General features: G+C 45.5%; 2 protein-coding genes across 4 annotated transcripts in view; both read right to left on the bottom strand.

The window, feature by feature from the left end:
• The window catches only part of UBA2 (ubiquitin like modifier activating enzyme 2), a gene marked incomplete at its 5' end in the record, with an annotated part of 28,270 nt that extends 21,248 nt beyond the window's left edge, over positions 1-7,022 (bottom strand). For both annotated transcript variants that reach the window (XM_084257143.1, XM_084257144.1), the window contains 5 exons: positions 946-1,046; positions 2,267-2,331; positions 3,451-3,521; positions 4,773-4,856; positions 6,885-7,022. In XM_084257143.1, the coding sequence (XP_084113269.1) occupies positions 946-1,046; positions 2,267-2,331; positions 3,451-3,521; positions 4,773-4,856; positions 6,885-7,022 (459 nt within the window). The remainder of the gene's footprint in view (positions 1-945; positions 1,047-2,266; positions 2,332-3,450; positions 3,522-4,772; positions 4,857-6,884) is intronic.
• Positions 7,023-11,042: 4,020 nt separating this feature from the next.
• PDCD2L (programmed cell death 2 like) lies at positions 11,043-25,015 on the bottom strand (the record flags this gene model as incomplete). Of its 2 annotated transcripts, none has more annotated exons than XM_084257665.1 (7): positions 11,043-11,173; positions 17,177-17,325; positions 20,171-20,281; positions 22,095-22,468; positions 24,457-24,517; positions 24,642-24,808; positions 24,908-25,015. In XM_084257665.1, the coding sequence occupies 7 exons, from the start codon at positions 25,013-25,015 to the stop codon at positions 11,043-11,045; spliced, it is 1,101 nt and encodes a 366-aa protein (XP_084113791.1). The 2 variants fall into 2 exon arrangements, with proteins under 2 accessions (XP_084113791.1, XP_084113792.1); XM_084257666.1 differs by having other exon boundaries at positions 22,095-22,462.
• Between the last annotated feature and the right edge of the window lie 1,935 nt (positions 25,016-26,950).

Genomic DNA, 26,950 nt, shown 5'->3' with positions numbered 1-26,950 from the left:
GGAAATTTTTAACTCATTTTAAACTCATTTTACAGATAAGGAATTGTAACATAATGTATCAAGCACAGTCACAGCTAAAGCTAAGCTCGAACTCAACACCTATGCTAGTAAACATTACTTAATTACACCAAGCCAAATGAAAATTTACTGCACCTGATTATCAGCCATAAGTTTCCTTGGTCACACCAAACAGAAAAAAATACAAGACAATGTCCCAACTAATTATCTTTCAAGTTGTGTAACTTGAAAACACCCAAAAATTAAGTGAATTAAAATTATTAATTTCGGGGAACTCCATGGTGGCACAGATGTTGAAGACATAGTACTATCAAGCTATCACCAGCCACTACAACATGAGTTTGAGCCCAGGCCAGGGAGCTGACCCACATGGCACGGCAGACCTCTCCTGTCTCGCCTCCTGCTCCCCTCAGCAGTGTATTGCAGTAGTTCCGCCTGTTGTGCTCCCTACTCTGTCTCTGGTGAATCCTCTCATTCCCCCACACCTCTGGCCTACACCCCAGTTCTTGTACGCATAAATAAATAAATATTTAAAATAAACAAACAAATGAAAATAAATCTTTTTCAAAAAAGTTACACATAAGGAAATCTGGTAAGAAGGCTACGGCATCTGAGTTCCTGTTTGAAAAACAACCATCATATGAGTATTTTCTGTCTCAGCAATTCTCAATCTCAGTTTTAATACATATTCCGGACACCTCTAGTGATTTTTAAAAAACCTGGCTCACCACCTATCAACTATTAAAAGGCACAGGACACCAACCAGTCTAAGGATTTTAAAATACAAGCTTAATGAAGCAAAGCAGCACACCGCTAAAAGATCTCTGCTATTTGGGGGTATCTTTATTTTAGATGACATAAATCCAAAATTTACCTCTCCCCTTAAGAAATCAAATAAATATTTGGGAAATAACTTTATAACTTTACCTTTTTGATAGTAGTTACTTGCCCGAGATAACCAGCAGTTCCACTTTCAATAAGAGGGACATCAGCTGCCAGACACATCCTATTAACATGGTTGCGGGCAGCTGGAAGAAAAATATGTAAGTATAAATTAATTGAAAGGAAAAAAAAGGCAACCACAAAAAATCCCAGAAATTGGTTACATTTAATTAGGATGTCATCTACCCACATTAGTTCTGTTTTTTATAAGCAATTTTCATAGCTATGACTGGAATGGTACAACTGTTTAACATATTTAAGAGTCACTAGTAAGATTTCAAACACAAAGTCACAAATGCACTGTATAAAATGTTGAAATTCCAAAGTGTCATTTCCTCTCCTATTGCTGTGCCTACCCTGTTAATCTTGACTAACATTGTTCCAACTATCCTCAGTTTTTAACTTGCTGTTATCCTAATATAATTATCAGGTATACATGAAAGTGAATGGAGAATGGGGAATATCAATTTGGAACTACCAAGGTAATTAAAGGCTAAGGGGTAGTAAAAGGTAAGTTGAAAAATCAATCTGATGCTTCCTCGTATTTTTTGCTTTTGGTATTTCTGGTCCAAATTGTTACAAACTCACTTGACAGGTGTACTTTTACATGTGGGAATAATTATAGGTAAGAGATATAAAGTTATTTTCACCCCCCCCACATTGCACACATAACAGTTTTGTTAAAATGACCATTTTACAATACCCGCACACATGAAACATCACACCATACTGTGAAAAGCTAAAATGTAACCTGTGTTCATCTAACAGAACAATCTGCTACCTTCTGGCCCAAATCGACCTAAAATTACTCAGGGGTCATGGTTTGTATACTAACTTTGGCATCCTGTTGTCTCATTCTCAAAATTAGCCTTAATTACAGGGTAGAATCATCTAGTGAGCTTTGAAAACATGTCAGGCCCCACTCAGTCTGATTTAATTGTTCTTGGGTGTGATCTGAGTACTGATAGTTCTTCAAACTCCACATAAAAGGGGTCACACACTACATGCTGAGATAATCTGAAACACGCACACAAGCACACACCTTGTGAAGTCCCCATCTTTGGTGACTTTTAACTTCCCCTACATTCACATCCTTTGTTAGAACAGCAGCATATGTGACAGCTAAACTCCTGCTTAGTGAAAATCACCATCAACCAGCATTTTAAAACCTGATTTTACTTCACTTTAGGTCTTTAAGTTCTGACTAATAAGGAAATACTAAATACTAAACTACTAAAATACCGAACAGCTTTGTTATGGGGAAAAGGGAAATACTTAGAAATTAGAAGTATTAAAATAATCTCACCTCTGTTATCTAGAGCATTCATAACCAGTATAAATTGTCGAAAAAATTCCACATTATAGTCTGGGCTACAAAATAAAACAAAGGTCACCAAAACAACATACATGTAATTTTCACAGTGTAATACATGATCCTAAAAAGCATATGAAAGTACTAATAGTGTAAAAAGAGGTGCTATCAGGGCCTTTACCATACAGACAGACTCAGACTTGACTTTTTTAAACCATGAGCAGATTGAAGGAAATTATTTCCCCTGAATTCCTATGCCTGACTATGTATCTGTTTTAGCCAGTTACTTTGGGCACAAGCGCAGGATCTCAAACTGGCAACCCAGCAGACAGATGGCATGGGTTCAACAGTCCCACCAGGCCTTCTCTAGGCAGTAAGTGCCTGGGAACATACAAAGAACACGTTCCCAGAGTCTGCCTGGCCTCTGGCTTCACCTCACATGGTCAGGATCAGGCAGAGTTCAGGCCCCTAGGGCCCCTACTTTTAGAAGCACTGGGAAAGCAACACAGACTAAGGGATTATGGGGCTATAGGAAGACTTATAGAGCAAACACCCAGAAAAGAAAAACACTGGAGATATAAACTCCCTGAGAAAGTGAAAGACTTTCTCTAATTGCAAAATTCAAATAAGCACTCATTTTTAATATCACTTATTCGTAAGCTAGACAATTACAGACAAGATAATTTATGTTGAGTTCCTTTGTCCCAACACCTCCATAATCTTCTATTTACTCAGATCACTGCACATCTGTGTACTATCAAATGGACTGCTCCATCACAGTTCCCTGTGTTATAATATATAAGTCACATCTTTGATAAATGAATTATTTTCGGAGAAGTCTTATAAACAGAAAAACGCCACAGTTGAAATCCATCAAAATGAGACATATATTTAGAAAAGTCTGAATCATAACATATAAGAAATTTTCAGGGTTTAAATATCTTTTTCAAAAATATCTTTTTTACTTGAAACAATAAGGTCCCTTATCAGTATCCAAATAACTTATTTATTGAAAGTACTAAAATATCTTACCTCCTACGTAAATTAGTCAAGTCCTATATATAAATTTTAAAGAGCAGAATGACTCAGAGCTTATATATTTGGCTAATAAAATTATCTCACACTGTAAAGGTTTAAAAATTCACAATAAACAAGTTTTCAACATAATTAGAACATACTTCATGATGCTGTCATGGTAGGCTATGATATTTGCTTTCGGGTAAAACTGCAGCACACTTTCTTTGGCAACCTGGAAAAATAATTAACACTAAATTACTAAATCACTACATTTCTATCTGCATTTAAAATTTATTTTTTGGCAGACAATACTACACTTTCACTTACTAATACATTTAAAACCTAAAAAAGTAAAAATGTGACAGAAAATTTCATTCCAATGAAGCTAGACACATAAACAATGAGAGCCCTCCCATATGTACATCCACATAAATGGCAAACGCCAGCAAAACATAAAATGAAGTGACCAAATCTCAGTCAGTCATTCAACAAACATTCACTTAGCATCTTCTACAGAAGACTCATACAAAGAAACTGGTGACCAAAGTGACATAATCAAATAACCATCAAGATATATTTAAACTACAAAATATGATAAATGACAAAAGCAGAGCTCATTATGAGAGAAAGATAGGATTTAGCTTAGGAAGTTTAAGCATGCGCTCCTAGCAAAGGTGGCCAAAATTTAAAAAATGACAGAGAATGGAAATTTGCCAGGAGTAGGATGAAAAGCAAAGGGAAAAAAATGTTTTAAGACCCTTAATCAAGACGGGGAACATTCAAGGAACTAAAGGAAGGACAGGGTGGCTAGACTGTCTGGGGGCATCTTCTAAAAACGGCCAACATATAGGCTGCAGCTTTCCTTGCCCCATATATAAGATCAGTGGAATGTAGGACTGTTAACGGTCATCCTAAGTAAACAACCATAAATTTAATTACTGAAGAGAGGCCTTGTGCAGGATTGGCTCGACACTTCTATTTCTCTGTATCTATGTACACATGTGTGTACACACACACAGTCTGTTACCAGACCTAGTTTTTATTCTTCATAATCCCTCAACTAAATAAAAGAGGATGGCCCTCCCATATTCTCCCTCCTACAATGAATCAAATACCTTAAGTAGTAAGCTCCATCAAAAGGAAGAAATACAGGGGCTTCCCTGGTGGCCCCGGAGTCAAAAGTGTCAGCGCTACTTAGCTACCACCAGCTACTGCACATCCCAGCCAGGGAGCTACCCACATGGCTCAGCAGACCTCTCCAGTCTCTCCCACTGCTCCCCTCAGCAGTGTATTTCAATATATCCTCCTATTCTGCTTCCCACTCTGTCTCTGGCGAATCCTCTCACCCCTCACACCTCTGACCTACACCCTAGTTCTTGCATGCACAAATAAATAAAAATGAATCTTTGGGGAAAAAAAAAAAAGAATCTTTGGAAGAAGGGTGAAATACAGAATAGAAATGGTATGAAGAATATAAAGTTACCTGGGCCTTTGATCTTCCAACATGTTTCTTTTGAAACAAAAACTGCCTGTTGAGGTTGCTGACATCAATAGTATCCAGATCAATCTACAAATGCACAAATCTCAGGTAAATCACAAATTTTCTGGTATGTTTAAACAATATCACTAGCCTCAGCACCCAAATCTCAGAACTTGTAGTTGAGAAAATGCTTTTCAGACCATCATATCAAAACTGTTGAACAGATAAAAAAGAACTTAAGACATTTTTAAAAAACAAAACTTCATAGATAACTTTCTCAAAAATATTTAAGCGAATAAATGAAATAATTTATAAAAATATTGTTTGTAACCCTCTTGAGACACAGCACTATGAAGCTGCCACTTAAGTTGGATCCCTGGCCAGGGAGCTGACCCACATGGCCCAGCAGACCTCTCCAGTCTCTCCCACTGCTCCCCTCAGCAGTGTATTTGAGTAGATCCACCTGTTCTGCTCCCTGCTCTTTCCCTGGTGAATCTTCTCACCTCCTCACACCTCTGGCTTACACCCCAGTTCTTGTATGCATAAATAAATCTTTTAAAAAAGTGTCACATTTTAAATTTCATCTAGCAGCGGTTTATATTTTTGTTATTCCAATTACTGGTTAAAAATAAAAATAAGAGCAGAAAACAACAAGTCATTTTCAATCCTTTTCAATAAAATTATATAAAGAGTAATCAAATGTTTTAATTGTGAAACATCTTTAATGGCTTTGGGTATAACTTGTTAAAATTATAAAGACACATAACCACTTAAATACTTATACGTACTTTCTAAATTTACTACAAAAATTAAGTTTATTTTTATTTTTTTAAGATTTATTTACGCATACAAGAGCTGGGGTACAGGCCAGAGGTGTGGAGGGTGAGAGGATTCACCAGAGACAGGTGGGGAACAGAGAAGGCAGACCGACTTAAATATACTGCTGAGGGGAGCAGCAGGAGAGACAGGAGAGGTCTGCTGCACCATGTGGGTAGCTTCCCGGCCGGGGATCGAACTCGTGCTGAAGAGGCTGCGGACAGCTTCATTGGTTGCGTCTTAACCCCTTGCGCCACCAGGAAGGCCCCAAAACATTAAATTTAAAAGGCAGGCATCCCCCCATGTGCCCAAATTCACGGTCTGCACATGACAAAACGATTCTTTTAAAACAAGTTTTCAAACTTATCCACTAAGGCACAACCATATTTGTGCTGCAGAATGGATGGGAAGGTTAACCCTAAAAAAAAAGTCAAAGGAAGTATAGATTGTCCCGCTCCGCAGTCACTCACGTTAGTTCAGCCCAACACTTTTGTTGTTGTTCATTAAGATTTTTTTCATTGCATGTTTCGACTACACTTTTAACTCACACCCAAGTTCCACGTTACCACCCCAGTCTCTAAAAAGTTTGCAAATAACTTGATTTAAAAATCACAGCTGCTCCCACTGTCCACCAAGGCTAGCCTGCGTCTTGAATTAAACAAGCGAGTGAACAAGCTATGGAGAGCCCCCAAGACTGCTGCTACTAGCTCCGTGGCCCAACGTAAGTTACTGAACCCAACGCAACTCCCTTCCCTCCGTTAAAAGCAAAAGTGGGGGAAAAGCGCGTTTGCAAGCTCAGGGCGGTAGTCACGAACCCCAGTTCTTAAACCCTCGGGCCAGCGCCTGGCTCGGGACAGGGTCGGCAGCTCTGGGTGCTGTTCCCGCCCCTTCTACTCTGGATCATTATTGAGTTAAGGGGGTTCCCCCGAAGTGAACACCCACAGGGACTCCATGAAGCAGCTCCTGCCTCCCAAGAAAGCCGGGGGGACCAAGGTGAAGCGAGAAGACACGAGGTCTCGTCCACATCCCAAAGGCGCCACAAACCGGCGCTGCCCGGGAGGCGGGGGGCGGCCCCGCCGCGGGGCGCCCGGAAGACCCGGGCTCGCGGCCTCCCTGGCGCCCGGAGCGGGCCCGGCGAGCGGCGAGGCCCTCCCGGCCCGGCCGCCCAGCTCCCTCCGTGCGGGCGAGCCCCCCACCCCGGGGCTCTGGGGCCGCCCCCAACTCCGCTCCCCAACTCGGGGCCCCGGCGCCCCGGCCCCGCCGCCCGCCATTCAGCCCGCGCGCACGCCCGGCCCTCACCAGGTCGATGTGGGAGAAGCCGGTGAGCACAAGGTTCTTGAGGAGCTCGCAGCCGATGCCGCCCGCGCCCACCACCAACACCCGGCCTCCAGCCACCGCCTCGGCCAACTCCCGAGGCAGCCCCCGCGACAGAGCCATGGCGGGACGAGCACGAGCCGCGGCGGAGGCGGGAGATCGCTGGCGCGGCCGGAAGCGGGTGGGGGAAGGGCGGCCCGACTTCCGCTCCTGCGCACTGCGGCCGGCTGCGCGCGCGGGGCGGGCGGCGCCCTCGGGCCCGCGGGTCGGCCTGCCCGGGTTGGGGTCGACGGGGAAGCTGCCGCGGGAGCGCGGCGTCCGCCTGCCTCCTGGTGGTGTTCTCCCCGCGGCGCCGGCACCCGCCCTCGGGCCGCAGAAACCCGAGGGCGCGCCTCCTAGCCTGCAGCTCAACTCTGAGGGAGGACTTCCTCACAGTTCGGAAGACAAATGTCCTATGTAAAGCGCTTTTACAAATTAACAAGAAAACAGAAGTCACCCCTACTGAAGTTATAAGCGAATAAATGGAGAATATAATCCTTAAGCGTTTTACAATTTAGCCAAAGACATGCAAAAATAGCATTAAAGTTATTTGCACTTGTTCAATTGACAAAGGAGAACAGATTACACTGTTGTAAGGGATAAGAAACAAGCACTCCCGGGGCCTCCCTGGTGGCACAAGGGGTTAAAACGCAACCTCTGAAGCTGTCCCCAGCCTCTGCAGCACGAGTTCCCATCCCCAGCCCTTGAGGGAGCTACCCACATGGTGCAGCAGACCTCTCCTGACTCGACCACGCTCCCCTCAGTAGTGTATTTCAGTCAGTCTGCCTGTTCTGTTCCCCACTCTGTCTCTGATCAATCTTCTCACCTCCCACACCTCTGGCCTACACCCCAGCTTTTGTATGCATAAATAAATCTTTAGGAAAAAAAAAAGAAAGCAAAAAAGGACTCCCTTACACTGATTCCAAAACAAAGCTTTTCTGGAGGGTAAGTTAGCAATGATTCAAATCCTAAAATGCTGCATAGTTTTTGACTCATTCTCATTCTAGGGCTTTGTGCTACAGCAGTTATCAGTGATTAAAAATTTTTTTAGTCATAGGGATGTTCATCACGAAAACAAAAATTGGAAAAAAATCAAAAAAGATGTATTAAAATTGTGATTCATTTAAATAAAACCTTAGTACCTAGTGGAGTGGATGGTAACAAGATGGCGACAGACTGTGGCGCTCAGTAAGGTGAAGCTTGACTGAGGACGTCTTGCCTGGGGTGTGGGGACAAAAGGAAGACAATTTCTAGACAGGCTCCAGGCATAGGGAAATGAAATCAAGGAAGAACATAGTCCTATATAGGAAGAATATAGTCCTATATAGGACTGCTTGTCAAAAATGAAGAATCCCAGGGCCTCCCTGGTGGTGCAGTGGTTGAGAACTGCGCTGCGAAGCTGCCTGCAGCCTCTGCATCGCCGGTTCGATGCCAGGCCACTGGATGAGGGTCCCACATGGCGCACAGACCTCTGCTGCCGCTCACTGCTCCCCTCAGCAGTGTATTTCGTCAGTCTGCCCGTTCTGCTCCCCGCTCTGGCTCTGGTGAATTCTCTCACCCTCCCGTGTTTCTGACTGTACCCAGTGCTTGTATAAATAAATAAATAAATCTTTTAAAAAAGAAAAGAAGAATCCCTTGAAAAAACTGTTGTGTCAGTGTTACAGCATCAGAGAAGAAAGTGGTGAAAATTACCATCTGAAATACCAAACTGAGAGAATGCAAAAAACTGAACAATTCAATGTACCTTGAAGCTCAGCAAGTAACAGAGCTCTGCAGGCAGCCTATGGTTAATCTGGATAAGCTAAAAGAAGGAGCTCAAAGATTTGGTTTGAATATCTCTTGAATCTCCAGAAAGTCTGAAGATGATGATAAGCTGAATAAGAGGAAGGAGGACTTTGGGTTGTCACAAGTTCAGATGGAACAGGAACCAAAGAGGAAAAGGGAGAGTGTGTTTGGATTTGGGCCCTCTGAAAAACTTTCCAAGTGGTTTGCCAGTGGTTTCTAGCTCTCTAATTCCTCTTGGTCACATATATACTTAAAATGCAGTTACATGCCTCTGTCCTGCCTGGCAATGAGAGAGCATGTACCCCAGGTACATCCATAAAGCCCAGCAGTAACTTGACTAGGGAAGCTGCCAGAAAGATCCTGCCAATCTTTTTTTTTCAAGATTTATTTATTTCTGCATACAAGAACTGGGGTGTAAGCCAGAGGTAAGGGGAGGGCGGGAGTGGAGTGGTGGTGAGAGGATTCACCAGAGACAGCTGGGGAACAGAACAAGCAGAATGACTGAAATACACTGTTGAGAGGAGCAACAGGTGAGGCAAGAGAGGTCTGCTGCGCCATGTGGGTCAGCTCCCTGGCCAGGGATCGAACTTGTGCTGCAGAGGCTGTGGACAGCTTCATAGGTTGCATCTTAACTCCTTGCACGCCACTGGGGAGGACCCGCAGTTGTATATTTAAATAGGTCAACACTGGATTTATTTTATCATGCCTTGCTTTCTTAACTATGTGTCCTTGGGAAAGCCCCTGCTAATCCTGTAATATGTAGATAAGACCAGGTGTATATGACTAAATTAAAATATGTATTTAGGGCACTTCCCTGGTGGTGCAAGGGGTTAAGACACAACCTACGAAGCTAACCGCAGCCACTGCAGCACAAGTTCGATCCCTGGCCAGGGAGCTGACCCACATGGTGCAGCAGACCTCCCTGATTCGCCTGCTGCTCCCCTCAGCAGTGTATTTCAGTCAATCCGCCTGTTCTGCTCCCCACTCTGTCTCTGGTAAATCCTCTCACACACATACCTCCCCCTGCCCCGCCCCTCTGGCCTACATACCAGCTCTGGTATGCATAAATAAATAAAATAAATCTTTAAAAATAAATACATCCATAGTAATATACCGTAACTCTGAGCAGTTTGTTTTGCTCCAGTTGGCGTGGTCTGACAGTCTGAGGCATCAACAGAGAAATCAAATATAGCCAGTGGGGATAGCCAGTGGGGAGTTGATGAGATAGCACCCTACTAGCTCCCCAAATGGCAAAGTGCTGGGATTTTATAAGGGCGAAGGAATGTGCAGGAAGTCAGGGCTTATCTCCAGGTCCCAGAGGGTGCAGGTCAGTCTCCATGATGGGAGTCATCGTGTTTGACATTCCCAGCAGGGTGTTGTCTCAGAAATTAGAAGGTATTTGTTTCTGATGTCAGGATCAACTCAGAAAGACAGAATTTTATTAGGGATGGAACACAATCACTTTTCCAAGTTCCCAGGAATGCAGGGAAAACCAGTTAATGATTTATCAGGAGGCGCGAACTGGGGGTGTAATTCAGTGAGTAAAGTCAGTCCTAGAGAGGGAACACAATTTAGTGAGTCAACAGTCCTGCAGAAGGAATGCCATTCAGTAGTTAGCATTTAATTCCGCTTATTTCTAATTTTCAGCTGAGGAATCCAGCCACAAGTCCAACCCCGCACCCCCAGTGTGCCTGTAGCCCCAATGAGCAGCACCTTCAGCTTGGGCACAGCCAGCCCCTTCACCACAGGTGCCCCAGGAGGGTAAGGTGGGGTGTCTTCAGCCATACGCTGCCTAGAACCGCATCTCATGATAATATGGGGCTGATGTGTTATTTCTCAGAGATGCAAATCAAATTGTGATATTAATACATCGTTTCCTCATCTACACAGGCAAGCAGGTCTGCACACAGCTCGTAGGGTGTCTTCATACTGCTGACTCAGGGAGCAGAAGAGCAGGGGCTGATAACAGCAGTGGAGTGCAGAGGCAGCAGGGTGAGGCTGCCTCCCCGCTCCCACTCTTGGGGCTTCAGCTGCCCCCCCATTTCCTTCTAAAATGCAGACCGGCTGCCTGGGCGGGGGACACCTGCCCTCTGGGTTAGAGAAGAGCCACATTCCCAAGTCCCAAGATGGAGGCAGGGCACTGGTGCTGGAAGGGCAGACTAGGCCACAATCAAGAGGCTCTAGATCCTGGTCCCATCTGCAGCACTGGGGCCAAAAGCACAAAGGGCAAGTCTTGAAAATAAGAGTTAATAACTTGTCAAAATGAGAGAAAAAGACATTACAATTTATTATAATTTATATAAATAAAAAGGGAAAATACTACTTAAATAATGATTCATCTGGGTCTTCTTGTATAATGCAAAATTCTTCTAAGGGAGTCTGGTGGTTTTGAGGCCAGCAACTCTTCTCACACGTATAAATCAGAATTGTTCCAAATTCCACAAAAACATCTGAAAAATACAACATATTCAGAATTCCAGAAAAGGGAGGTAAAAGGTATTATGTGAACAGCTAGTATTTGAAAGTTTGCTCAGTGGAGTCCAGACCCCGGAGTAAGACCCCTGGGCTCCAATCTCAGCCCTTGCACCTTCACCGACTTCACCGGTGTGACACTGACAGCATTTATCGTGATTATGAACTATGGCGAGGGGGAAAATAAGCTAACACATATGAGATACTTGGAACAGCGGGAGGCATGTCTTAAGTGTTCCACATGAAGTAAACAGGTAAAGCAACGAGAAGATAAAGGGAATGAGGAAGACGGTTTACTCAGGATAACTGGTGTTGCTATGCAATGACTTTCACTTACAAGCAGAAAAAATAATTAGGTAAAGCAAAGACAGCACTCACTTTCCATCACAATATAATCACAGTCTTTCCTATAATAAGTGACTACTGATGATGAAAAACAGATTTTTTTAAATTTAATTTTATTTATATTTGTGTAGAAGAACTAGGGTATAGGCCAGAGGCGCAGAGGGTGAGAGGATTCACCAGAGACAGAGTGGGGAGCAGAACAGTCGGATCTACTGGAATACACTACTGAGGGGAGCCTAAGATAACATGCTAGCTCCAAAACAGGGTGCAGGGAAAACACTGACAATAAATCCTAAGTGTTCATAAAAATTTATAATGACTGGGGGCCTCCCTAGTGGCGCAAGGGGTTAAGCACAGCACACTGAAGTTATCTGCAGCCACTGCAGCACAAGTTCGATCCCCGGGCAAGGAGCTACCCACATGTCGCAGCAGACCTCTCCTGTCTTGCCCGCTGCTCCCCTCAGCAGTGTATCTCAGTCAGTCTGCCTATTCTGCTCCCCACTCTGTCTCTGGTAACTCCTCTCACCCCCACACCTCTGGCCTGTACCCCAGTTCTTATATGCATAAATAAAATAAATCTAAAAAAACTATATAAAGTAATGTCAGCAAGGCTAACGGAAAGGAAAACATTAAAGAAAAAAGAAGACCAAAATGGAGCTATTTGGTGAATCTGAGAGAATTTCCAACCAGAATGTGCAACAGGCAGTCAGCAGAGAGGATGAGAAGGCTGGAGCCTCAGAACTCAGAGCCACCAGGGAAGGAGGAAGCATGAGAAGATGACAACTAAACACCAAATCGCTGAAGACGGTACGTGCAGCCTGAGTCGGAGACTTGCCACAGCCAGGAGTGAGGAGGGGTGAGAAAAGAGGAAGCGAACAGCCCCACTCACATCTGATGAAAAACACCAGAAAACACAGGGACCGAAAAGACAGGTGGAGACTGGGCCTCCCCGGTGGAGCAGCGGTTGAGCGCTGGGTTGCGAAGCTGCCCGCGGCCGGTTCGATCCCCGGCTGCTCCTCGGCCACCGGAGGAGGGTCCCATATGGCGCGCAGACCTCTCCTGCCGCCCGCTACTCCCCTCAGCAGTGTACTTCGGTCCTTCTGCCTGCTCTGCTCCCCGCTCTGGCTCTGGTGAATTCTCTCACCCTCCTGCGCTTCTGACTGTACCCAGTGCATGTATAAACAAAACAAACAAACAAACCAGCAAACAAATAAATAAAGCATGCCTCTATAAAAAAAAAAAAAAAAAGACAGGTGGAGACCGAATCAGGGAAAGAAAGAAAAGACTTGAGAGAATCTCAGAGAACACAAAGGGAAAAGGGAAAAATGTTAACATGGATGTGAGAGGAGAAAGGGACCAACAACTGTTGCTTCAGTAGAAAAGCTACAAAGGCAGCAGAAGCGATTTTCAGACATATAAGGAAGAAAATATGCAGTACGAAGGCCCGCCCTGCCCCACACAAGGATCACAGGATCACAGAACGTGGGTCGGCAGGCACAGGCCAGTGAATGATGGGACCGCCTGGATAAAAAAAAACCCTGCAGGCACGCCAGTGGGCATGTCAGCATTCAGTGGGGCTCCAAGAGGGGCGAGAGGGTTGGGAAAACCTCAGACTTCTACAAAGCAACTTTCTCTTTTTTTTAAAGATTTATTTATTTATGCATACAAGAACAGGGTACAGGCCAGAGATGCGGGGGGTGAAAAGATTCACCAGAGACAGAGTGGGGAGCAGAAAAGGCAGACTGACTGAAATACACTGCTGAGGAGAGCAGTGGGCAAGTCAGGAGAGGTCTGCTGTGCCATGTGGGTAGCTTCCTGGCCAGGGATCAAACTCATGCTGCAGACAGCTTTGTAGTGCTGAGACTTAACCCCTTGCGCCATCAGGGAGGCCCTACAAAGCAACTTTCAAAGCCAACATATATCTATACAAAAATGAGAGATCTCAGGGATTTTCAGGAAAATGTACTTCCTGGCGAGACCCTTTCATGGGAGACAACAGACGTCACCAGGGGAAAAGTGCCGGCAGTGCCCCCTGCCCTAAGATGACAGCACGGGGCATCAGGGCTCTGCAGAAGTGGAGCTTTAGAGTTTATACCCAGCTGTCCTGCAAATAAAAAGGCAGACCACAGCACCCAGCTGCTGAAGAAAGAACACTACCTGTGAGCCCCACTCCACCCACCCCCTTCAGGCTCCGACTTGATAAAATCCAGCAACCAGAGAAGAATCAAAATAAAGGATTCAGGAATGGAAAAGCTCATGGTAGAAGAGTGGCGTGAGAACTGAGACTATTTAAACACAGAACTGAAGCTTGGTAAGGTAAAAATGATACAAAATATTTGGAGGTGCAAATGTATAAAGTTATACATTCTCTCATCTATTATTATGGTTACGGGAGCCAAGCACATACTACCTATTGTTGAAACATGGAATGAGTGTAATTCTCTTTATAGCAAAATGATCTTTCAGAAACTAGACCCCTGAGTGAAGGGCCCAGTGCCTAAAGTCCAGCAAGTTTTATACTAATTTTCCTTCTGATAAATTTGCATATATTTTTTAGGATACTTTCAATTAGTAAGTTTTTTGAAACATCTTTTTTTCCCCCAAAAACAATACCTAAGCGGGTAAGTAATTTTTGGCAAAGGAGACAAGAGCATACAGCTGAGAGCGGAGGAACAAAAGTCTCTTAAGCAAGTGGTGTTAGGAAGAGTGGACAGTCACGTGCAAAAGGCCAAAAATAGAGCACTGTCTTATACCATATACTAAAATTAATTCAAAATGGATTAAAGACTGACATTGGCCTTAGTCATATTGTGTATGTGTCTCCAACAGCAACAAAAGAAAATATATACAAATGGGACTATATCAAACTAAAGAGTTTCTGCACAGTGAAAGAAACTGTTGTCACAATGCAAAGGCAACCTACTGAGTGGGAGAAGATATTTGCATGACATAATCATACAAGAAGTTAATATCCAAAACATATAAACAACTCAACAACAGCAAAAAACATAAAACCTGATTTAAAAATGGGCAGAGGATGTATTTCTCCAAAGATGACATGAAAATGTCATCTAACAGACACATGAAAATACGTTCTATACTGCTTATGATTTAGGGGATTGAAAATCAAAACCACAATGAGATTTCACTTCTCACCAGTTAGGATGGCTGTCATCAAAAAGCCAAGAAATGGGGCCTCCCTGGTGGCGCAAGGGGTTAAGACACAAGCTATGAAGCTAACTGCAGCCATGGCAGCACGAGCTTGATCCCCGGCCAGGGAGGTGACCCACATGGCACAGTAGACCTCTCCTGACTCGCCCGCTGCTCCCCTCAGCAGTTTATTTCAGTCAATCTGTCGGTTCTGTTCCCCACTCTGTCTCTGGTGTATCCTCTCACTGCCCGCACCTCTGGCCTATGCCCCCATTCTTATATGCATAAATAAATCTTCAAAAATAAAATTTTTTTAAAAAGTCAAGAAATGTGTGGGAAGGGATGAGGGGGAAAAGAAACCTTTGTGTATTGTTGGTGGGAATGTAACTGGTACAGCCAATTTGGAAAACAGTATGGAGGGGCCTCAAAATTTTAAAAAATAGAACTACTGCATGATTGAGTAATCATGGTTGGCTATCTTCTGGGTAGATACCTGAAGAATACCAAAACAGGGCCTCACTGGTGGCGTAGTGGTCAAATTTCAGCACTATCACTACTATGGCCTGAGTTCAAGCCCCAGCAAGGGAGCTGACCCACATGGTGCAGCAGACCTCTCCCATCTCACCTGCTACTCCCCTGAGCAGTGGATTTCAGTAGATCCACCTGTTCTGCTCCCCACTCTGTCTCTGGTGGGAGAGAGACACCCGCACCTCTGGCCTATACCCTAGTTCTTCTACTCCACCCGCCCCCCACCCCCAAAAAAAGGAAAAATTAAAGAATACCAAAACACTAACTTGAAAAGATTAATGCAGCCCTATGTTCACTGCAGTGCTATTTATAATAGTCAAGAAAAGTAGGGCCTCCCTGGTAGCACAAGGGTTAAGACGCAACCTATGTAGCTGCCCGCAGCCACTGCAGCATGAGTTCAATTCCTGGCCTGGGAAATACACACGGTGCAGCAGACCTCTCCTGACTCACCCACTGCTCCCCACAGCAGTGTACTTTGGTCGGTCTGCTTGTTCTGTTCCCCATTCTGTCTCTGGTGAATCCTCTCACCCCTCCCCATGCCTCTGGCCTATACCCAGGCTCTTGTGTGCATGAATAAATAAATCTTCAAAAAGAAAAAAGAAAAAGTAAACAACCCAAGTCCCCCAAAACAGCTGAATAAAGATGTGGGGTGTGTGTGTGTGTGTGTGTGTGTTGCTGTGGTGGAATACTATTCAACCATGAAAAGGGTGAAATCTTGCCATTTACAACACCGATTATACAAAGTGAAAGCCAGAAGGACAAGGATCAATACTCTATGATTCTACTATTTGCAGAATATAAAAAATAAAGAAAACCAAAACAAACCCTTAGGCTCTGAGAACAAAGTGGTGGTTCCCAGAGGGGAAGGGACTAGCTTGGTAATAGGTGGTAACTGGACATTTGCTGGTGGGCCTGGGATGAAATACACAGTTGCTGAGGTGAGAACTGTACACCTGAAATCCACACAGTACTGTGAACTTATGTTACCTCAATAGAAAGAAAGTAAATTTAATTTCCCCAATCCTTTTATGATATGCTTAGATTTAGAAATACCAATTTATACTCCCACCAACAATACATGAGGGTTCCCTTTTCCTCTCATCCTCTCCAACACACTACTTCTTCACTTTTAGGTAATGGCCATCCTAAGTGGTGAGAGGTGAAATCTCATTGTAGTTTTTTTATTTTTTTTTTATTTTTTTTTAATAGAGGCATGTTTTCTTTCTTTCTTTATTTGTTTGTTTGTTTGTTTATACATGCACTGGGTACAGTCAGAAGCGCGGGAGGGTGAGAGAATTCACCAGAGCCAGAGCGGGGAGCAGAGCAGGCAGAAGGACCGAAGTACACTGCTGAGGGGAGCAGCGGGCAGCAGGAGAGGTCTGCGCGCCATGCGGGACCCTCCTCCGGTGGCCGGGAAGCAGCCGGGGATCGAACCGGCGCCGCCGAGGCCACGGGCAGCTTCGCAACCCAGCGCTCAACCGCTGCGCCACCGGGGAGGCCCACATTGTAGTTTTTTTAAAAGATTTATTTATTTATTTACTTTTGCATGCATGCATGCATGCAAGAACTAGGGTGTAGGCCAGAAGTGCAAGGATTCATCAGAGACAGAGTGGGGAGCAGAACAGGCAGAGTGAGTGAAATACACTACTGAGGGGAACAGCTGGCGAGACAGGAGAGGTCCGCTGCACCATGTGGGTAACTCCCTGGCTGGTGGGGGATCGAACTCATGCTGCAGAGGCTGAGGATAGCTTCATAGTTTTGAGACTTAATGCCCTGTGTCAGCAGGGAGGGCCTCACTGTGGTTTTGATTTGCACTTCCTTAAATGAGAATTTCCCAAATTTTTAATAATATGCTTAGCTTTTTATAAATAAAAAATGAAAAGACAGTCTTTCATTTTAAAGTAATCCCAAATCAGTGCCAGAAATCCATAAACTCACACTAGTAAAGGGCCTCTTACCTAAATCAGCACTTCTGAGCATGCTGACCAGGGCTGGCATAAGCTGAAATTCAAATATCCTCTGGCCTCCACAGTGGCTGCAGGCTGGAAGGTCTGTGACATCTGATGGTGGGCACTTCAGAAAAAGGGGTTCTCCATTCCAGGAGTACCTAGGGCAAAGAAACAGAGTCCCTGACAGTTACAAACATGTCACATTCTGACAGCTAAGAACATGCTTTGCAAACTTTCTTTCTTGCAGAGTACCGAGAACAAAACCAGAGAATCCAAGGGCCAAAGAACTGGCAGCAAGGCTATCAAGCACTGGAGTTCTGCCAGTGCTGATTCAAAGTCTGGGGGAGGCTGGAAACCAACACTGAACTGAAACTAACTAAAGCTGCATTGGCTGCGGACCTCCAAGACTGGGTCCACAAAGGTGTCTTTTCTTGTTCTCCTTTTCCTAATAAAGGTGTCCTTTTAAAATGTTAAATAAATAAACCAACTGCATCAAAGACCAGATTCAGCTCAACTACAGATTAAATGGACTCAGACCTCCACACACTGACCTTACAGAGAATGGGGCCTGTCTTTCCAGGGACTATATATATTTCTTTATCTGCTGTTCTCCAACATACAATTTCTAACAACTTTTTTAAATTATAAAATCTGTAAAAAGAGGGCCTCCCTGTAGGTGCAAGGGGTTAAAGTTTCGGTACTATCTGAGCATACTGTTAGCTGACTATCAAACTATCATCAGCCACTTCGGCCTGAGTTCAATTCCCAGCCAGGGAGTTGACTCACATATGGCACAGCAGACCTCTCCTGACTCACCTGGCTGTTCCCCTCAGCAGTGTATTTCATTAGATCTGCCTGTTCTGCTCCCCACTCTGTGTCTGGTGAATCCTCTCGCCCCCCCATACCTCTGGATGACACCCCAGTTCTCGTATGAATAAATAATGTTTTAAAAAAAAGGGTAATCAGTGGATAAATATAAGACCTTCTGAAAATTATTTTTTTATTTCATTATATATGTCTGTGTGTGTGTATGTGTGTATATATATATATTTCCTTTTTAAAAATGTATTTTTTTTAAAGATTCATTTTTCATTTGTACAAGAACTGGGGTACGGGCCAGAGGCACCGGAGGGCGAGAGGATTCACCAGAGACAGAGCGGAGAGCAGAACAGGGAGACAGACCAAAGACACTGCATAGCGGAGCAGCGGGTGAGGCAGGAGAGGTCTGCCGTGCCATGTGGGTTGCTCCCCAGCAGGCCGGGAACCGAACTCATGCTGCAGAGGCTGCAGACAGCCCCACAGTGCTGCGCTCAACCCACTGCGCCATCAGGGAAGCCCTTCCTTTTTTTTTTTTTAAAGATTTATTTATGCGTACAAGAACTGGGGTACAGGCCAGAGGCGTGGGGGTGAGAGGATCCACCAGAGAGAGCGTGGGGAACAGGATAGGCAGACTGACTGAAATACACTGCTGAGGGGAGCAGCGGGCGAGGCAGGAGAGGTCTGCTGTGCCATGTGGGTAGCGCCCTGGCTGGGGATCCAACTCATGCTGTAGTGGCTGCAGACAACCTCATAGGTTTTGTCTTAACCCCTTGCGCCACCAGGGAGGCTCTATCCATTTCTTTAAAACTATTATTGGAAGCGTGGCCTCCCTAGTGGCACAGGGGTTAAAGACAGCGCTATCAAGCTATCCACAGCCACTGCAGCATGAATTCAATCCCCTGTCCACCAGGGAGCTACCCACATGGTGCAGCAGACCTCTCCTGTCTCCCCGCTACTCCCCTCAGCAGTGTATTTCAGTAGATTTGCCTGTTCTGCTCCCTACTGTCTCTGGTGAACCCTCTCACCCCCTGCACCTCTGGCTTACACCTCAGTTCTCATATGAATAAATAAATAAATCTTTTTTTAAAAAAACTACTATTTTAAGCCAAAATAATGCACTGTGGGATATACAGAAATGAAATACACAAAAATAAGATCACAAAGGTCGGGGGAAGGTCAATCTGGTGTATCTATTTTGCTATCATAAAATAGTAAATAATATGACAGTAGACTGCAGTTAGTCAAACATGCATTATAATCACTAAAGCAAACACAAATGCAACGGTACTATAACTGAAGGTGAAGAAAGGAAATTAAAACCTTAAACCAGGTAGCAGGCCTCCTGCCTGCCTGTGATACGTAGGTGTTTCTCTTCACCGACTCTCTCCTTTTGCAAAGCAGCAGAGGCAGCTCCCCGCCCCAGGCTGACCACTTGTGATTATATATAGGCCTCTCTCTTAGCAAACCTGTCCCTTTTGGGAAACCTCTTTCTGTTGGCTTGTCTGTGCAAGCATTCTAATTTTTCTTTAGATTTAATTTTATTTATGCATAGAAGAACTGGGGTGCAGGCCAGAGGTGTTGGGGGGGAGCAGTGAGAGGATTCACCAGAGACAGAGTGGGGAGCAGATCAGGCAGACTGACTGACATACACTGCTGAGGGGAGCAGCGGGCGAGACAGGAGAGGTCTGCTGTGCCATGTGGGTCAGCTCCCTGGCTGGGGATCGAACTCAGGCCACAGTGGCTGGCCATAGTTTGACAGCGCTAAGACTTAACCCTTGAGCCACTGTGGAGGCCCTGTGCAAGCATTCTTTATTTCCTTTCCCTCTTTTATAATAAAGCTGTCCTTTTGCATATAAAAATCATAAACCAAAAATACTCAATTCATTGAAGAAGTTTAATCAAAAAGGAAAAGAGAAACTAAAACAATAAAAAGAGAACAAATCAATACCAGAATGATAGATAAAATTAATCCAACACCACCACTATTACATGAAAAGGATGAGGGACGCCACATAAAACCCAAATGCATAAAAAACAAGTAAACATAATATAGCGAAATATAAGCAGTTGTTACAGCCTGGTTTGGGGCATACTGTGGATGTGGGTTTTCTTGCTATACACTCTGTATTTTCCAAACTAACATAGAGCACTTTTATAATCAAGAAAAATAAAAGTAACTCCTACCTTAAAATCTGCTCCTGACAAGCAGCAATTCTCTTCATGAATTTGTAAAACATCTTATCTCCATTTTTAATTATGGTCCTCTCATATTTTTCACTACCATCACTAGAAAAACTAAAACGAGAAGCAGAAAACACCTTTGACTACCTATATCCAGAGAGTTACACTATCTAGAAGAGTATTTTGTTTTAAAACAAATTTTACTAAATATATGCACTCAATATATAAATATTAAAAAATGTAACATTTTATTATGTGCAACAGTAATCCCCTGCCCCCCCTAGCCATTTTCTTTTCTTTCTTTTTTTTTAAAGACTGATTTATTTATGCATACAAGAGCTGGGGTGCAGGCCAGAGGTGTGGGGGGTGAGAGGACTCACCAGATACAGAGTGGGGAGCAGAACAGGCAGATCTACTGAAATACACTGCTGAGGGGAGCAGAGGGCAAGACAAGAGAGGTCTGCTGTGCCGTGTGGGTAGGTCCCTGGCTAGGGATCGAACTCATTCTGCAGTGGCTGCTGATATCTTCACAGTGCTGACACTTAACCCCTTACCCCACCGGGGAGGCTCTTCCCTAGCCATTTTCAACTCTGGGACAATATTTGCAATGTAAAAAGTCATTATAAGGTCTGAAACTCTTCATTTCTTTCTCTACTATGGATTATTTTCAAACACTAACGTGTCTTCATGCACTCCAACATTAAACGTAAGAAAGTTCTAGTGAAAAAACCACGCCATCTCTCCACTTACCCCATGTATTCCTACATGGTAGCAAAAATGACCCTGCGGGCCTCCCCGGTGGCGCAGCGGTTGAGCGCTGGGTTGCGAGGCTGCCCGCGGCCCCTGCGGCACCGGTTCGATCCCCGGCTGCTCCCCGGCCACCGGAGGAGGGTCCCACATGGCGTGCAGACCTCTCCTGCCGCCCGCTGCTCCCCTCAGCAGTGTCCTTCGGTCCTTCTGCCTGCTCTGCGCCCTGCTCTGGCTCTGGTGAATTCTCTCACCCTCCCGTGCTTCTGACTGTACCCAGTGCATGTATAAACAAAACAAACAAACAAGCAGACAAATAAATAAATGGAACATGCCTCTATTAAAAAAAATAATAATAATAAAAAAAAAATGACCCTGCATTACCTCTTCAGAGGGTTTGGATTATAAGGCCTTTCAAGACCTACTCTCTCACTCACCCAAACCATCTGATGACAGAGACAACAGAGGGATCAGTATTGTTCCTGTTTTATGAGCACTGAGGCTCTAGAGGAATCTGAGGTCCTCAACCAGTTCCTGAGCCACAGCCAAGAATTAATAAATGCCATTTTTCTGATTTACTTGTTTCAGCCATAAAGACAATTTGAAAACAGAAGAGAGTTCAAGAGCTAGTGAACACATGTTCTTCTGTAAATACTCAGCATCCCTAAGTTCTGTTCCTTCTTTTTCTTGAGGTTACTTATACATTGAGCAAAGTGTTTTCAGGCCAACTCAAAGGTGGCTGTTAAGATCCCTTTGTCTCTGTCTTCCATTCTCATCCAAAGAGACAGACTCAGGGCCTCCCTGGTGGCACAAGGGGTTAAGACGCAACCTATGAAACTATTGGCAGCCACTGCAGCACGAGTTTGATCTCTGGCCAAGGAGATACCCACAAGGAGTAGCAGACCTCTCCTGTCTTGCCCGCTGCTCCCCTCAGTAGTGTATTTCAGTCAATCCGCCTGTTCTGTTCCCTCGTGAATCCTCTCACCCCCACACCTCTGGCCTGTACCCCAGTTCTTGTATCCATTAATAAATAAATATTAAAAAACCAAACCAAAGAGACAGACACAGAGGTCCTACACACACAAGTTTTGCCTCAAAAAGTTTCCTCAGGTATGAGAGTAAACATGAAGGGCTCCAACTGTGGCAGCTTCCTGACCAAGTCCACGGCTCAGGAGCTCACCTTTGGGAAAGCAGCTGTTCCATGTCCATTCCCTCCCGCTGCTGATATTCCCGCAGAAGGCTGTGAGCATGATCGAGACTGCCAAAGTCCCCATAATCATCCTCGTCTACCACACAAATGTAGTAGGGCAGGAACCACGGTACCACAGAGGATAAGGCCATCTTTCCCCCAGAAGACACAGGAGGAGCAGCAACTGGGACACTATCCTGCAGGCGAAGGTCTTGGAGCTGGACAGTCCAGTCTGCATCTCTGGCACTGCTGGAATCATTTCCTGAATCCAAGGAAAGCTGTGGTGGGGGCGCCTCCTCACTGTCACTTCCCCAGTCATCTGCTCCTTCACACCAATCCTTGGCTGTGAGGCCATTTTCCTGTTTCTGGAAGAATAGCCAGTGAATGAGGTCCAAGCACCTGAGGTGATATCATTGATGCCTTGGCCTTAGCTATGCACCTACCCCTTCACCTTCCTGAGGGAGGCTTCACACTAGCCTCTTAGCCTCTGGCACATTCTGATTCAACCTTCTGGACCCATTTTACTTAAAAGCATGTTGAAGGGGACCTCCCTGGTGGCGCAGCGGTTGAGCGCTGGGTTGCGAAGCTGCCTGCAGCCTCTGCAGGGCTGGTTCTATGCCCGGCCACTGGGCGAGGGTCCCACATGGCGCGCAGACCTCTCCTGCCACCCGCTGCTCCCCTCAGCAGTGTATTTCGCCAGTCTGCCTGTTCTGCTCTCCGCTCTGGTGAATTCTCCCACCCTCCTGCACTTCTGACTGTACCCAGTGCTTATATAAATTAAAAAAAAAAAAAAAAAAAGCATGTTGAAGGTGACAAATATCTTTTTCAGGGGCAGTTGTTTCTTCAACATCTGTTTCAGACTCTTTCAATTGTGATTCACATATTACAGGCGCTTACTAGCCTGCTCTTTTATGGAGGTCAATCCTGAAGTCATTTCTATCCAGTACACCACTGAAAACCTAATTCTAAAAGTGCTCAGCTCAAAAAAAATCAAAGTGTTTTTCTATCACCTGCCTTTGAAACTTGACAAGGGTTGGCAGGCACCACCATCTTCATCTTTATATTGCTATGCTAGTACTTTGCTCAGCACATATTAAGTCTCAGCGAATGTATAAAGCCAGAATTACAAAGAAAAGCTGAATTTTGTTCTGCAGCAATCAATGTGTCTGACATTCTAATTCAAGAAAATTACATTTTTGCCGTATTAAACCTGTTTGTTATATTTTAAAGATTTATTTTATTTTACTTTATGCATACAAGTACTGGCCAGCAGTCGGGGGTGGAGGATGGGATAAGAGGATTCACCAGGGACAGAGTAGAGAGCAGAACAGGCAGAGCCACTGAAATACCCTTATGAGAGAAGTACCGGGTGAGACAGGAGAGGTTTGCTGTACCACATTGGTAGCTCTCTGGCTGGGGATCCAACTCATGCTGCAGTAGTCAGCAATAGCTTGATAGCGCTGAGACTTTAACCCCTGAGCTACCAGGGAGGCCCTGTTTGTTATATTTTGTATGTGCACATAGAAGTTCACATATACCATAGTAAGGACATTTACTACATACACATAGATATTACACACTTTCTCCCCCAAACCAGTAATCTATGTTCCTCAAGGCCTCCAGTGCAGCTATCACTGCTGGGGCGTAAGTTCGATTTGCAGCCAAGGAGCTAACCTGGCACAGCCGACCTCGCCTGTCTCGCCTGCTGCTCCCCTCAGCAGTGTATTTCAGTAGATCCGCCTGTTTTGCTCCCCACTCTGTCTCTGGTGAATCCCTTCAACAACTGCCCCCCTCACCTCTGGCCTACACGCCAGTTCCTGTATGCATAAATAAAAATAAAATCTTAAAAAAAAAAAAAAAGAGAGACCTTCAGTGTATACTAAAAGAAACTCACAAAACTTTTTTTTTTTTTATTTGTTTGTTTGTTCGTTCGTTTTGTTTATACATGCACTGGGTACAGTCAGAAGCGCGGGAGGGTGAGAGAATTCACCAGAGCCAGAGCAGGGAGCAGAGCAGGCAGAAGGACCAAAGTACACTGCTGAGGGGAGCAGCGGGCGGCAGGAGAGGTCTGGGCGCCATGTGGGACCCTCCTCTGGTGGCCGGGGAACAGCCGGGGATCGAACCGGCGCCGCAGAGGTCGCCGGCAGCTTTGCAACCCAGTGCTCAACCGCTGCACCACCGGGGAGGCCCAAGAAACTCACAAAACTTTTAAGAAAATGGCATTTTGTGGTTTCGGAAAAGAGGAAAACCAATCCAACACATTTCAAAGAACACAGATTAAAGTTTGTCTTCAACGTATTTCTGACAACACCCTCAAATTACAAACATGAAGCGCTAGTCACAGCCACTTTACCTGCGTGTCCTGTGCCTCTTTCTCTCGCGTCTGCAGACACTGGGAGCGGAACACTTTCCAGCTTCAAGGGTAAAGATAAACTGTCATGAGGACTGCACCCCCGAGTCCCAGTCGGCTGGGGCGGCCCCCAGCTTCCACCCACTCGACAGAAAATGTAGGGGTAACTCCGGGACTTCCCGGCCTACCTGCGCGTCCCGCAGCTGCCGCACCCCGGCTGGGGGCAAGCGAACACGTGCAAGAGCCGATGAAACGGGGAGCCGTCCAGCGGGCAGTAGACCTGCACCACCAGGGCGAGCGGCTGGCCGCAACGTTCACACACCGGCCTGGGCGCGGGCACGGCGGGCAGGGCGTCCTGCGGGCCAGGGGAGGCGCTCGGACCCCGACTCTCCCCGGGCCGTCCCCCACGCCGTCATCCCGTGGCCTCCCCAGCACCCGCCGGCGCCCCACTCACCGGAACGCCGCCCAGCTTGCTAGCCGTCCAGGCGCTCGGGCCCGTGGGGCGGCCGCGCACCGCGGCGTCTCGAAGCCCGAGGAGCACCGGCTTCCGGGCCGCCGCCATGACGACGGGGCGCCCACGTGAAAGGGCGAACTACGGCAGCCGGGATGGAGCGTGTCTCTGCGCACGCGCACCGCCTGCTCGCACGCGCGGCCCCGCCCCTGGAGGGGCGACGTAGACACGCCCGCGTCCTTGGGGACTGGTTCCTTTAGACGCTCGGTGCATGACGTAGTCCTGTCAAAAGGTTTCATCTGAAATAAGTGGGTTAATAGTAGTATCGCTAACAACAACAAAAAAACCCTAATTTTTTTAAGATTTATTTATGCATACAAGAACTGGGGTACAGGCTAGCGGTGGGGGGGGGGTGAGAGGACTCACCAGAGACAGAGCGGGGAGCAGAACAGGCAGATTGACCAAAGTGCACTGCTGAGGGGAGCAGCGGGTGAGTTAGGAGGGGTCTGCTGCGCCATGTGGGCAGCTCCCTGGCCTGGGATGGGATTCATGTGGTGGTAGTTGGGGATAACTTGCAAGCGCACGGCGCTGTGAAGCTGTCCCCAGCCCCTGCAGCGCCGGCCTCAGCCAGCGGTGAGGGTCCCACATGGCACAGCAGACCTCTCCTGTCTTGCCCGCTGCTCCCCTCAGCAGTGTGTTTCAGTAGATTCGCCTGTTCTCCCCACTCTGTCTCTGGTGAATCCTCTCACCCTCCCGCGCTTCTGACTGTACCCAGTGCATGTATAAACAAACAAACAAACAAATAAATAAATGAAACATGCCTCTATTAAAATAAATAAATAAATACATAAATCTTAAAAAAAAAAGAAAAAAGAAAAATAAAAGAAAGTGCTGAGACTTTAACCCCTGCGCCACCAGGAAGGCCCTTATTTTACATTTTAAAAATACAGATTTATTTCGAAAAGAGGCACCTGCAGTAACAGACAGGCAGGAGAGCTGCCTAAGGTGTGTCTCTTGATCAAAATGCAATTGCAGCAAGAAGGCTCATTATTTAAGATGTTAATCGTTGTCACATTCTGGAATCGTACAATTTCACATCAACTGTGATATTATGGTGAAATCCCTGGAACAATGTGAACAAAGCAAGTGCTTGTATATGTGGATTTTAAGTATCTGCTTCATTCACGATTCTGTAAGGTTTGGAGCTTTTGTCAAACTCAGGAGTGGTGATTCAATTTGTGCTTGAGGAAATAAAGAACGATGTTCAAAGCTGCTTCAGTCTCACACTGCAGTTACATGTTTGTGATGGTTAACATTATGCACCACTGAATTATGGGATATCCAACTAGCTGATAAAACATTTCTGAGTGTTTCTGTGTTTTTAGAAAAGAACAGCATTTATTAATATTTTAAATTTTTGCATAGAAGAACTGGGGTGTAGGCCAGAGGTGCGGGGGTGAGGACTTACCAGAGAAATATTGGGGAGCAGAACAGGCGGATCTACTGAAATACACTGCTGAGGGGAGCAGTGGGCAAGACAGGAGAGGTCTGCTGCGCGATATGTGTGTTAGCTCCCTGGCCGGGGATTGAACTCAGGTCGCAGCATAGCTGTGATGACGCTGAGACTTAACCATTAGGCCACCAGGGAGGCCAGGGAACAGCATTTGAATCAGTAGACTGAAGGTTGCTTTCATTAGAGCTGATGGGCATGACCAAATCCATTGAGGGTCCAAGTAGAACAAAAAAACAGGAAGAGAAAATTCACTCTAAGTTGCACTAGGAGACCCATCCTCTCTTGCACTCAGAACATTGGAGCTCCTGGTTTTCGAGCCTTGACTGGGAGTAACACCATCTGCTGCCTTGTTTTCAGCACTCAGACTCAATGATACACCAGCTTTCCTGCTTGTCCAGATTGCAGACGGCACAGCACAGGACTTCTCATCTTCCATGTTCACATGAGCCAGTCCCAAAACAAGTCTTTTATGTCTCTAGATATCTATTGGTTCTATTTCATTGGAGAACCCTTAACACCCTCCTCGAGATTTG

The sequence above is a fragment of the Talpa europaea genome (assembly GCF_964194135.1).
Source record: "Talpa europaea genome assembly, chromosome: 16".
NCBI classification, from domain to species: domain Eukaryota; kingdom Metazoa; phylum Chordata; class Mammalia; order Eulipotyphla; family Talpidae; genus Talpa; species Talpa europaea.
Note: the sequence above shows the minus strand (reverse complement) of the source record. Positions and strands in the feature narration are given on the sequence as shown.